General features: G+C 47.6%; 1 protein-coding gene across 2 annotated transcripts in view; it reads left to right on the forward strand.

Moving 5' to 3' along the window:
* Positions 1–14,059, forward strand: part of DARS1 (aspartyl-tRNA synthetase 1) — an 84,779-nt gene that overhangs the window by 44,690 nt on the left and 26,030 nt on the right. For both annotated transcript variants that reach the window (XM_073647259.1, XM_073647257.1), the window contains exons 7-8: positions 12,535–12,637; positions 13,226–13,306. In XM_073647259.1, the coding sequence (XP_073503360.1) occupies positions 12,535–12,637; positions 13,226–13,306 (184 nt within the window). The remainder of the gene's footprint in view (positions 1–12,534; positions 12,638–13,225; positions 13,307–14,059) is intronic.

Consider the following 14,059-nt stretch of genomic DNA (forward strand, 5'->3'; position numbering starts at 1 on the left):
GTCCAGTATTACAGACTTCCAGGAGGAGTAACAGAGGGATGACATAAGTTCTGGGTAAAGATGCACTAGAATTTTTTTTTAAATGTACCCAAAAACACGTCGGCAAAACAGATAGGTCCAATATTAGAAGACAGTTCTAGGAAAATGTTCCTGTCTAGATGGAAAACTCTTGTGTATGACAGCGTGACCGTCAGACAAGCCGCAGTGTTGCGTGGACTGTTTTTTTTCCAAATCCCTTTATTTCAATTGCTATATATGTTGAACTAGATGGTGGCCCGATTCTAATGCATCGGGTATTCTAGAATATGTATGCGGCCGACAGGGCGACAAATCACTAAAGCTTTGTTTAAATTTGGCGCCAATATCGCTGCTTGGTCGCGGCCGGCCACCGCCACCAATCAGCGAAGCGGTGTTTAAATTTGGCGCCAGTATCGCTGATTGGTCACGGCCGGTGGTTGCGACTAATTAGCAGAGCGGGGTTTAAATTTTGCGCCAATACTGCTGATTGGTCGCGGCCGGCGACCGCGACCAATCAGCAGAGCGTTGTTAAAATTTGGCGCCAATCTCGCTGATTGGTCGCGGACGCTGCCCGCGACCAATCAGCACAGCAGTGTTTAAATGTGGCGCCAAGATCGGTGATTGGTCGCGGCCGCTATTTAAATGTGGCGCCCAAATCGGTGATTGGTCGCGGGCAGCGGCCGCGACCAATCAGCAGAGCGGTGTTTAACTTTAGCGCCAAGATCACTGATTGGTCTCTGGCGGAGAGCTCGACCAATCAGCGAATCATATTGGTGAGGACCGGGGAGTGGAATCATATTGGTGAGGACCGGGGAGCGCCGCTGCCTGTGCGGCTACTTCCGCTGCGAGAAGCCGGGAGATGAGCGACTGCTCGCAGCAGAAGTATCCCGACCCGCAGCGCCGCTCCCCGGTCCTCCCTTCCGCATGGATGTCAGCGCCGCTGCCTGTACGGCTAGTTCCGCTGCGAGCAGCTGGGAGATGAGCGACTGCTCGCAGCAGAAGTATCTCGCGCCGCTCCCCGGTCCTCCCTTCCGCATGGAGGTCAGCGGCGCCGGCGGTCGGAGTCCTTCTGCTGCTACCGGCCGGGAGATGAGCGTCTCGCGCCGGTCATCTCCCGGTTGCATCTCCGTCCTGCAGATGAGCTGCTAACGGCCGCCATCTTTTTTCAGAAATCCCGTGGCGCTGATTGGCCGCTGCCAGACCAATGAGCGACTCGGGATTTCCAGGACAGACGGGATAAGACGATTATATATATATAGATGTAATAGAATAAGCTTCACTTAGTTAGAAGGAAGGACTATTGACTTTCTTGCAAAATCAAAGTAGTTGATGGGAGCTGTGTGTCATAGATTCTCCTCTAGGGGGAGCTCTTTCCATAGAGTTGTACCATTGTAACTTCCAGCAGTATGTAGTGAGCTCCCCCTGGTGGTGACTGCAGGCGGGTGAAATTTCATCAGTTTTCCTTTCTTCCCTCCTTGGTGACTGTAGTAATATCCTGCAGTCACAGAGGATTTTCTCTTCTTTTACACCAAGTTTTGACAAGAAGATTCATTAAACCTTTACTCTGTTGTATAGAGTCCCCGGGGCGGGAGCTGTGGTTGGGAATTCCTGGTTGCTTACGTCCTATAAAACCACAAGTCTAACAGATAAATTACCCTTATAAATATCAGAATTTTTATTTTTTTTCCACTTCTGTAATTCTGCGACACAATTAAAGACAAATCTGATTTTTTTATTGTGAATAGCACAGTAACGGGGATTTCCTGTACGATGCATTTCAGGGACAGAAAACTGACTTATTTTTTGGAAGATGAGTAAAAAATCAGGTAAAATTCCTTTAGTCTGGTTCAGATTGTAAAATATCCTGGATTATCAGATGAGTATTGGAAAAGTCACATTTGAAGTTGGTGAAGGGTTCAGATAGCTGGTGGTCCTAACACCATGCATTAGGTCAGTGCAGCTGGCTACTGCAAATTGAGGGGGTCCCAGATGTGAGACCCCCCCCCCCCCCCCCACATGGTGCATCCATCTTCTGCGATCACTCCTTTCCCTCTGATGCGTGCTTGAGAACGTCTTACATGATATAACACTTCTGTACTATAAAGGATCAAAGCAAAGTCTCCATTATTTCCCGGCGCTCAATGAATGAACAGCATTCGTTTTTTCCAGACTGGGATTTGATTGACAGCTCTGGAGGCCATACTGCTGCCCGGGGCATCCTCTGTCACTGGCCCAGCACTCGTCAATGGACGGACCACTTCGTTATAATGACACCGTCCTGAGGGGGGCAGTCCGGCCTCGGGTCTGTTACTTAATTAGTCGTCCGCGGTGTCTAATATGTTTCTAATTAGTAGTCTGCAATTAGTGAGATTGACAGGATGAGCGGACGAGCTTGCCCGAAATTATTTCGCCTTTCTGTCTAAAATTTAGAAAGAAAAACCCATAAAAGTACAGAAATCGAAAAAAAAAAATTGAAAAGTTGGGTAACTTGGCTATGTTCTGCTTAAAAAGAAAAACGCCTGAAAAATCGCTTAATAAGTGATTAAAAAAAAGAAAAAAAGACTCCTTCTATTGATTTCTATTGTAAATCCACTTTGCAGTTCAATGTTTGCAGCATTTTCATCTCTTTTAGGAATATAAGGATCAGGCATATTGAAATCCAACATGCCCGATCCTTCTGAAGAGATTGGAGGCTCCCATACACATCACATAGATGAATAATCCCTGGTTCAGTCGCTAATCAAATATGTTCTGGGGCGTGAGATTTTGGGTGGGCTCCAGCATAGCGGGACTGGTCGGTGCTGCTCGATCCCTGATGATTTCTCGTCTTGGTTCAGTGACTTTTAGTAAAGAAGCCTCGCTGTTGCTTTTACATTGTTATTACGCCATTGTCCTGTTTTCTTCCATTTCCTCGGTTGTTGTTTTTTTTTTTTTTATATATATATATTTTTAGTCCAGGAAGGAGGAAGCGACAGTAATAGATGTTTAGTCTCCCGGCGTCCTGAAGATCTGTGTATGTTACTTTAATGGAGGCGAGAGAGTGACTGATTCCCCAAAACAAGCCGCCATGGCCGTCCTCCCATCCAGCGGGGAGGGAATTAAACAGTGAGGGGGAAATTATTAACTTTTCTCCATGGAAGTCAATGAAGAATTCTGGACCCATGGTAGAGCACGAGCGTTGCCTCCGATAATTTGTGAATGAGAAATACTATAATGCCCCTTATAAAATAGAAAAACATATACTCCCCTCTCAGTGCTGACGGCTGTGTGTCCCAGCACTCATGTGACATTGTTGTGCCATGTGAGCGCTGCAGCCAATCCATTGTTGTCATGCTTGTAGCTGTAAGATAACTTGCTGCAGCAGGAGCCCTCCCCCCTTTACTTACTGAGATTGCAAAGCCCGGCCGCTAAGTCTATGGGGGGCGCAGCCTCAATGCAGATGGACCAGATCCATAGGAGATTAACCCCTGTGTTCCCTGCAGGACACTGTGTGTGGTTTAGGTTTCGTGTTCCTTTCAGCTCCCCCTAGTGGCGGCTTCAGGCAGCCAGAACTTTGACTGTGAAGGCCATCTGGGGATTTGTTGCTCTGTATCAGTCAGCTTCACAACTTCCTCTGCTTCAAGATGGGCCACCTAGTTTTCACAGGGCTGCTGACCATCAGCAGAGTTGGTACTTTGGGCAGAGGATTTAGAGGCCACCGTGGTGCCATTGTTCTTATATAGAGTAATGTTACACTTTGCTATGGAATCAGAGCAGCTACAAAGCTATGTACACAGCGCATTCATTTTATTGGATGTCATGTAATGCTTCATTTCTCCTGCGGAGGCACTGCAGGAAAGTAGAGCACTGGCTGCAAGGTTTTCCACATGTTAAAAAGTCTCAATACGCAGAACGGTAATCGGAGAAACGAGCATTGATGAGAACACTCATTCCTGAACACTGGCCCATATTAACATACCGCGGAGCAAACGTGGATACCCTTGTGCGTGCATCGGCCCCTCTGTGCGTGCACCGGCCCCTCGTGTGTGCATATGACTTCGTACTTGTGTCCCCCTCTTGTGTGCATTGGCCCCTCTGTGCGGGCACCGGACCTTCGTGTGTTCATATGACCTTCATGCTTGTGTCCCCCTCTTGTGCATTGGCCCCTCTGTGCGGGCACCGGACCCTCTGTGCGTGCACCGGCCCCTCGTGTGGGCATATGACCTTCGTGCTGGCGCCCCCCTCATGTGTGCATCGCCCCCTTGTGTGTGCATCAACCCATTGTCTTGTATGTTGTCACCGTCTTGGAGCCGCTCATTAATTCTCCAACTAATGATTCTCCTGACACTGTAAATGACAAAGGGGCCTGTGAAGCCGAGCGTCCCCCGAGGGTACGGGGAGATGCTGGAACACCCAGCAGACTAGAATTGATTGACGTCCTCCTATCGGCCCGCAGCGGGGGGCTACCTTTGTGTGCCCACCCAGGTACCCCTGCTCCTAGCTGTGTTACAGAATGCCTCCATTATAGGACGGCACGCAGATCCCTGAGGCGGCTTTGATCATTTCATACAGGGCTGTATCTCCAGTCATACCAATTAGCTTGACGAATTTTCCTCGGCCGTGTTAATTTCCTGCAATCGCAAGGATGAGGGGCGGTGGAGTCCTGGCGGGGGATTTGTACATGAATACTGTACATTTAGTGGTCGCATGGTTCTGCCACCGAGTCACAGGGTCCCTTAATGTGCTCTGTGCCGATGCTGCAGGGATCATAATAGGGTCTCTGCTGGACACATGGGGGCCCAAAATCACAGGGCTGTACCATTCTGTATGGCGTCTTCAAGAGGGACCTCTAAGGGAATTTATCTGATGCCAAAAATAAATTTGAAGGCATAGATGTAGTATCTCTCGACCTCGTAGCTAAGATCAAGGGCAATATCTGCTCTTATCAGTGGATATGGCCTGGCTGCTTATAAAGGATGGATACAGTAATGCACAAGCTCCAGGGGGTCTGCAGACTGGCTTATAATCCTATAGGTGGTCCCCTGACCTATACAGTCCCAAAAGAGAATATATTGCAACAGGCAAATTCCCCAGTATTTGGACGCATTTCACCACCAAATCTTATGTTTCGCCCACGGCTTCATCAGGGGCATGTGCTCGTCCCCAACCTCCATTATCTGAGAAATGCCCCAGGAGTGGTGACATTAGGGAGTTGCAACTTACTAGTTTTGGGACCATACTGGGGTGATGGCAAATTAGCTCAGCACACAGCTCTGTTCCGGGCATTTTGGCCAAATAAGAGGAATAACTCCCAGGAAAATATACTCATATCTGGAACTAATCATAAAACATAAATTTAAGCATTATTTGTATACAGGATCAATTAAAACATGATCAAAAACCCTGCAAACACATGGGGGAACCACATAGGACTTAGTAAACAAAGCTATAACATTACAAATTTATAAGGTGAAAATTTATCACTGGGCTAAAATACCCAAAAAAGAAATATATATATATATATATATATATATATATATATATATATCAATTTCACATTCTGTTGTGCAAATGGAATAGACAATAGATGGAAATTATTGGCAATTATCAAGACACCCTCAATAACGGAGTGGTTCTGCAGGTGGGGACCACAGACCACATCTCAGTACCAATGCTTTCTGGCGGATGTTTTGGTCACTTTTGAATGTTGGTTGTGCTTTCACACTCTTGGTAGCATGAGACGGACTCTACAACCCACAGAAGTTGCTCAGGTAGTGCAGCTCATCCAGGATGGCTGGCACATCAATGCGAGCTGTGGCAAGAAGGTTTGCTGTGTCTGTCAGCGTAGTGTCCAGAGGCTGGGGGCGCTACCAGGAGACAGGCCAGAACACCAGGAGACGTGGAGGGGGCCGTAGGAGGGCAACACCCCAGCAGCAGGTCCGCTACCTCCGCTTTTGAAAAGGAGGAGCAGGAGGAGCACTGCCAGTGCCCTGCAAAATGACCTCCAGCAGGCCACAAATGTGCATGTGTTTGCACAAACGGTTAGAAACCGACTCCATGAGGGTGGTATGAGGGCCCGACATCCACAGATGGGGGTTGTGCTCACAGCCCAACACCGTGCAGGACGCCTGGCATTTGCCACAGAACACCAGGATTGGCAAAGTCGCCACTGGCGCCCTGTGCTCTTCACAGATGAAAGCAGGTTCACACTGAGCACATGTGACAGACGTGACAGAGTCTGGAGACGCCGTGGAGAGCGATCTGCTGCCTGCAACATCCTTCAGCATGACTGGTTTGGCAGTGGGTCAGTAATGGTGTGGGGTGGCATTTCTTTGGAGGGCCGCACAGCCCTCCATGTGCTCGCCAGAGGTAGCCTGACTGCCATTAGGTACCGAGATGAGATCCTCAGACCCCTTGTGAGACCATATGCTGGTGCGGTTGGCCCTGGGTTCCTCCTAATGCAGGACAATGCCAGACCTCATGTGGCTGGAGTGTGTCAGCAGTTCCTGCAAGATGAAGGCATTGAAGCTATGGACTGGCCGCCCGTTCCCCAGACCTGAATCCGATCGAACACATCTGGGACATCATGTCTCTCTCCATCCACCAACGTCACGTTGCACCACAGACTGTCCAGGAGTTGGCAGATGCTTTAGTCCAGGTCTGGGAGGAGATTCCACAGGAGACCATCCGCAACCTCATCAGGAGCATGCCCAGGCGTTGTAGGGAGGTCATACAGGCACGTGGAGGCCACACACAATACTCAGCCTCATCAGGAGCATGCCAGGCGTTGTAGGGAGGTCATACAGGCACGTGGAGGCCACACACAATACTCAGCCTCATCAGGAGCATGCCCAGGTGTTGTAGGGAGGTCATACAGGCACGTGGAGGCCGCACACAATACTGAGCCTCATCAGGAGCATGCCCAGGCGTTGTAGGGAGGTCATACAGGCACGTGGAGGCCACACACAATACTGAGCCTCATTTTGACTTGTTTTAAGGACATTACATCAAAGTTGGATCAGCCTGTAGTGTGTTTTTCCACTTTAATTTTTTGGGGGTGACTCCAAATCCAGGTCTCCATTGGTTAATAATAATTTGATTTCCATTGATGATTTTTGTGTGATTTTGTTGTCAGCACATTCAACTTCGCACAGAACAAAGTATTCAATGAGAAGATTTCATTCATTCAGATCTAGGATGTGTTTTATATATATAATATAAAATATATATATATATATATATATATATATAGCGGTGGCCAAAAGTATTGGCACCCCTGCAATTCTGTCAGATAATACTCATTTTTTTCCTGAAAATGATTGCAATCACAAATTCTTTGGTATTATTCTCTTCATTTAATTTGTCTTCAATGAAAAAAAGAATTGTCCTACAGCCAAATTGGATATAATTCCACACCAAACCTAAAAAAGGGGGTGGACAAAAGTATTGGCACCCTTTGAAAAATCATGTGATGCTTCTCTAATTTGTGTAATTAACAGCACCTGTAACTTACCTGTGGCACCTAACAGGTGTTGGCAATAACTAAATCACACTTGCAGCCAGTTAACATGGATTAAAGTTGACTCAACCTGTGTCCTGTGTCCTTGTGTGTACCACATTGAGCATGGAGAAAAGAAAGAAGACCAAAGAACTGTCTGAGGACTTGAGAAACCAAATTGTGAAGAAGCATGAGCAATCTCAAGGCTACAAGTCCATCTCCAAAGACCTGAATGTTCCTGTGTCTTCCGTGCACAGTGTCATCAAGAAGTGTAAAGCTCATGGCACTGTGGCTAACCTCCCTAGATGTGGACGGAAAAGAAAAATTGACGAGAGATTTCAACGCAAGATTGTGCGAATGGTGGATAAAGAACCTCGACTAACATCCAAACAAGTTCAAGCTGCCCTGCAGTCCGAGGGTACAACAGTGTCAACCCGTACTATCCGTCGACATCTGAATGAAAAGGGACTGTATGGTAGGATACCCAGGAAGACCCCACTTCTTACCCCGAGACATAAAAAAAGCCTGACTGGAGTTTGCCAAAACTTACCTGAGAAAGCCTAAAACGTTTTGGAAGAATGTTCTCTGGTCAGATGAGACAAAGGTCGAGCTTTTTGGGAAAAAGCATCAACATAGAGTGTACAGGAAAAAAAAGAGGCATTCAAAGAAAAGAACACGGTCCCTACAGTCAAACATGGCGGAGGTTCCCTGATGTTTTGGGGTTGCTTTGCTGCCTCTGGCACTGGACTGCTTGACGGTGTGCATGGCATTATGAAGTCTGAAGACTACCAACAAATTTTGCAGCATAATGTAGGGCCCAGTGTGAGAAAGCTGGGTCTCCCTCAGAGGTCATGGGTCTTCCCGCAGGACAATGACCCAAAACACACTTCCAAAAGCACTATAAAATGGTTTGAGAGAAAGTACTGGAGACTTCTAAGGTGGCCAGCAATGAGTCCAGACCTGAATCCCATAGAACACCTGTGGAGAGATCTCAAAATGGCAGTTTGGAGAAGGCATCCTTCAAATATCAGGGACCTGGAGCCGTTTGCCAAAGAAGAATGGTCTACAATTCCAGCAGAGCATTGTAAGAAACTCATTGATGGTTACCGGAAGCGGTTGTTCGCAGTTATTTTGGCTAAAGGTTGTGCAACCAAGTATTAGGCTGAGGGTGCCAATACTTTTGTCCGGCCCATTTTTGGAGTTTTGTGTGAAATGATCAATGATTTGATTTTTGCTTCATTCTCTTTTGTGTTTTTTCCTTGCAAGCAAATTAAATGAAGAGAATAATACCAAAGAATTTGTGATTGCAATCATTTTCAGGAAGAAACTGAGTATTATCTGACAGAATTGCAGGGGTGCCAATACTTCATGTGCTTCTGATTAGGTGATCACCTGAACCAAATCTTATGTAACCAGGGAAAGTATAAAAAACACTGCTGTGCTCTTCACAATCCTCTTGCAATAGGACAAGCTGGAAGGCAAAACAAGTGCTAGGAATAGCCCAAAAGTAATTTGAATGAAAATATAACTTTTAACCATGCCGAAGGAGCTGAAAAGAAAAGAGTGAGAGAAAGAAGGGCTCAATTCTGGCTTTACTAGCAGAGGGATACAGCGAGCGTCATGTCGCCTCCATCCTTAAAATTTGTAAGACGGCAGTCCATTACAACAAGGTCAAGCAGCAGACATTGGGGACAACAAAGCTACAGACCGGCAGAGGGGGAAAGTGACTCTCCACTGACCGGGATGACCGTCATCTTATTCCAATGTCACTCAGCAACGACAGGATGACATCAAGTGACCTACAGAAGGAATGGCAAATGGCAGCTGGGGTGAAGTGCACGGCAAGAACAGTTGGTAACAGGCTCCTAGAGACCTCAAGTCATGTAAAGCCAGAAAAAAGCCTTTCATCAATGAGAAGCAAAGGAGAGCCAGGCTGAAGATGGCCAAAGACCATAAGGATTGGACCACAGAGGACTGGAGTAAGGTAATCTTCTCTGATGAGTATAATTTTCAGCTTTGCCCAACACCTGATCATCTAATGGTTAGACGGAGACCTGGAGAGGCACAAGCCACAGTGTCTGCACCCACTGTGAAATTTGGTGGAGGAACGGTGATGATCTGGGGACGCTTCAGCAAGACTGGAATTGGGCAGGTTAATCTTTGCGAAGGATGTATGAATCAAGCCGCATACAAGGTTATCCTGGAAAATCACTTGCTTCCTTCTGATCAGGCAATGTTCCCCAACTCTGAGGACAATGCCCCACGCCACACAGCTAGGTCAATCAATGTGTGGATGAAGGAGCACCACATCAAGACCCTGTCATGGCCGCCCAATCTCCAGACCTGAACCCCATTGAAAACCTCTGGAATGTAATCAAGAGGAAGATGGATATCACAAGCCATCAAACAAAGAAGAACTGCTTACATTATTGTGTCAGGAGTGGCATAAGGTCACCCAAAAGCAGCGTGAAAGACTGTGGAAAGTATGCCAAGACGCATGAAAGCTGGGATAAAAATCATGGTTATTCCACCAAATATTAATTTCTGAACTCTTCCTGAGTTATTATATGAGTATCGTTGTTTCTAAATGAATAAGGACTTGTTTTCTTTGCATTATTTGAGGTCTGAAAGTGCTGCTTCTCTGTTTCTCTGTTTTTTTTTTATTATTTTGACGCTTTATCATTTGCTGCAAATAAATACAACATTTTTAGCTTTGAATTTCGGACACGTCAGTAGTTAATAGAATAAAACAACAATGTACATTTTACTCAAAAATATACCTACAAAGAGAAAAATCAGAGAAAATGAAACTTTTGCAGTGGTCTCTTAATTTTTGCCAGAGCTATATGTATGTGTATATATATATATATACACATACGCTTGGGTAAAGCAACTGTCCCAAAAGTGAATATATTGCAGCAAGCAAATTCCCCAGGGTCTGGACATGTTTCACACAATGCTTCATCAGGGGTATGTGCTCACCCCACACAGCAGAAAGTCAGCACATGCACGTAGATATGCAACATAATGTAAGTGCATGCGCAAATGGTGAAAGTGTCACCCGACTAAGCGCGAGATCGCACTGGTTAGATGGCGGATGACACCCTCCTAATCAAGTTTGAGGAAAATACAGGCAAAATGGCAATCAGAGCTCTCCAATAGGCATGTGCTCTTTCCGGGGTACGAACTACAGGTGGATGCTGGTAGCAAGAAAAGTTCTCCCCAAACTTCGGCGAGGGGAAGCCATCGATCCCCGCCTCTGGCCATGGCCTTCAGGAAAAGTTTTATTCTGCCTTTCTCCTTTGGACTTGGGCTGCATTGATCGCTTCCTTGGGCACTTTTGTTTCGTGTGTGGCACGCTGCATGACTTTTGACATTTTGGGTGGGAATAACCCTAAATTGTGCCAAATTTATCAGAAGGGCCCTCTACACCTTCCAGTGCGTGCAGATGCTTTGCGCTTCTTGTTCTCGTGCTCCCGGCCCCTGTGCCGTATTCTGCACCAGACTATAATGCTTCGTCTCCGTTCGCCCCCGTCTAATTGATGCCGATAATTCATGCTGTAAACACGTCCGTCTAATAATCTGCGCTCCTCGCTGCCATGCAGGTTTCTATCAGTCATTGCACTAATTACAAAAACTTTTACTCTCCGCCTTGTCGGGCAGCGATGGCTGCTCAGGATGTGACCTCTCGTCTCCCATTAGACTGTTATCTCCCTTGTTTGTTTGTCCTGGGTAATGCGACTATTTTGGTCCCATCTTTCCTGGATTTGTTTAGACTGACATTTTATATGCAGCTTTGATGCAGACAGCCCCAATATCCGACCCGCAACCCACGTCCCATGCTATTAATATGTTGTGTTCTGCCGTCCAGAAATAAAGGACGCCTATTAGTGGAGAGGACACTGGGGGATCAGCGAATATTGTCTGCACGTGTCTCAGATGATTATTAGTTATAGGAATATCGACCTGAGCAGCTTCTTACACACCAGATCCCCCCCAACCATGACTGTGTGCACTGGGCACAAGTATGGGGAACAGAGAAGGGCGAACCCCAAACTGTTCCCTCAAAGCTGACGCTACAATTGTCCACAATGTTTTGTGCTGGAGAGTAAGATTTTCCCGTCACTGGAGATGTGGGTCTGCGGCCGCCCCCTGATAACAGCCCATAGCATTATCCTCCTCCACCATCTGTACAGCGGCACAATGCAGTCAGGGGGGCAACGTCCTCCTGGAGTCACCAAACCCAGACTCCTCCATCAGACGCAGATAGAGAAGTGCGATCCGTCACTGCACAGAACACGTCTCCTCCAGAGTCCAGTGGTGGCTGCTTTACACCACTCCATCCGACGCTCGGCATTGTGCTTGGTGATGTACGGCTGCAGGCAGCTGCTCAGCCATGAAGCTCCCGGCGGGGGCGCAGTGTTTGTGCTGATACCAGAGGAAGTCTGGACTCTGCAGTTATGGGGTCAGCAGAGCGCTGGTGACTTTTCTGCCCTCAGCACTCGGCCCCCCACTTTGTAACGTTACGGGGTCTCCACTTCGTGGCTGAGTTGCTGCTGTTCCTTCCACTTTTCAATAATATCACTCGCAGGTGATGGGGGAAGATCCAGGAGGAGAAATGTCATGGACGGACTTGTTACCCCGGTGGCTCCAATTAGAGGGCCCCCTGGTATCGGTGAGCTCTGCACCACCGGCCGCTCTGTCATATGGTAGTAAAGGCAGACGGCATGGCGGGGGGCCGGAGGTTATACTCTGAGGGGCTAGAAGAGCCTGAGATTATACTCCAGGGGCCAGATGGTTATACACAGTGGCCCATGGTGTGGTTGGATGTTATATACAAGGGGCAACAGGACTGAATGAAAAAACGGAATTAATTGATTAAACCGTGTATCCCAATACTTTTCTCCATACAGTGTATGTTTGGTGCTGAGCGCTGCAGGGATCAACACACGAGGCCTCGGTTCTCATGGTCCGGGAATTATTTTACAACCTTGTAAACTGAGTGTTTTGTTTTTTTTTTCCATCATTTTCTGCTTCAGTATCACCAAGGAAAGCATCATAGACGTGGGGGGCGTCGTGCGGAAGGTGGACCAGAAGATTGAGAGCTGCACCCAGCAGGACGTCGAGCTTCACATTGAGCGGGTACGTGACCACGAGGCGCTGCTTCATCTCATCCAGAGCAGCCGATCAGCGGGACCCCAGTCGTGTGCCCAAGAACTGCGCCACCAATCTGCACTCAGTCCTACAAAACTAACTCTTTGTGATGCTGGTGTGGACCGTGCTGGTGGTACTGGTGAAACCTTGTGCTTCACCTCTGCAAAAAACACTGGCAAACAGCAAACCCCAAATCCACCGCAGACGGCATTAAAATAGATTTTTTTCCGCAGAATTTTCTGCTACACGGCACAATAAGGCATCACGGCCTATCCCACACCCTAATAATAGTCGTAAGAAAGTTATGCACCGAACATGCTTTTTCTTTTTTCCTCTGTTCCTAAGATATTTGCAAACTGTCCACCAAAAATACATGGAGTAAAAGAGTAAGGCTGCGGCCGGCTGGTTTCAGATGAGTAATATGGGTAATTACAGCAGCGGACCACAACTGCTCATCTCCCCCAACATGTGCAAGTCGTAGTTGCGGTTTTTCGCAGTTTCACACTGTGCGTTGTGGAAGCCAGGTGCCTTCTGAACTCTGACTGTCACTCAAGTTATTTGTGTCCTGACTTTCAGGTCTTCGTGATCAGCGCCGCTGAGCCCCGTCTGCCGCTGCAGCTGGAGGATGCGATGCGGCCTGAAGGCGAAGGAGAAGAGGTGAGGAACCCTCCAACCAGCATTATTCACAGACTGCACTAAAGAAGGCTCCGGCAGGGTACTAAGTGCTGTGCCCAGATACTGACGTCATCCATAGTATTGGGTGGAGCAGTGCTGCAGGAATGGGCATGGCGGTGTATTTCTTTTATATTTTGGAGCAGTATACGGCCTTCCGTGATCTTGCATTGATGGTCTTTCCTTAGACCCCACGCTCTGGACCCCAGGTAACATGGACTCTTCACAGCAGCACCTAACACAGCCGCATTTGTGGGGTCTGGTGGGGTATGATCAGGACTGAGCCGCAGCATCGGACACGTACAGCTCAGTAGAAAAGCATAGACCGCCAGCTAGCACGGGACGTCTTGTACTCCAGGCACTGCTGCTCCCTGGGAAAAAAAGAATGCAAATGATCTCTGTCCCAGAAGAATGAAAGCTGCCTCTCTAGTGCCCCCTATAGACAGCACACTCAGTCCTGTCTTATGCGTCTTTTCTAAGCTCCTGATTTGTGTGACAGATGTTTGGCATCGGGGGGGTCGGGGGCCCCTAACCGGCCCCCGGAGATGGAGCACTCGTGCATTGTATCTACGTCATCAGCGATGAACGGAAGTCATTGTAGTCTGCGCATCTCCTGTTTACATTCACTTCCACAGGAGTTTTTTCCTCTGTGTCCGTGAGAAGCCCCTGTGTAAACATCTCTCTGACATCGCAGGGACCTCACAAGTCACTGATCTGCCCATGTGCAGACACGATGGA

The sequence above is a fragment of the Phyllobates terribilis genome, unplaced genomic scaffold (assembly GCF_046119375.1).
Source record: "Phyllobates terribilis strain yellow unplaced genomic scaffold, ASM4611937v1 Scaffold_9__5_contigs__length_417890890, whole genome shotgun sequence".
Lineage (NCBI taxonomy): Eukaryota > Metazoa > Chordata > Amphibia > Anura > Dendrobatidae > Phyllobates > Phyllobates terribilis.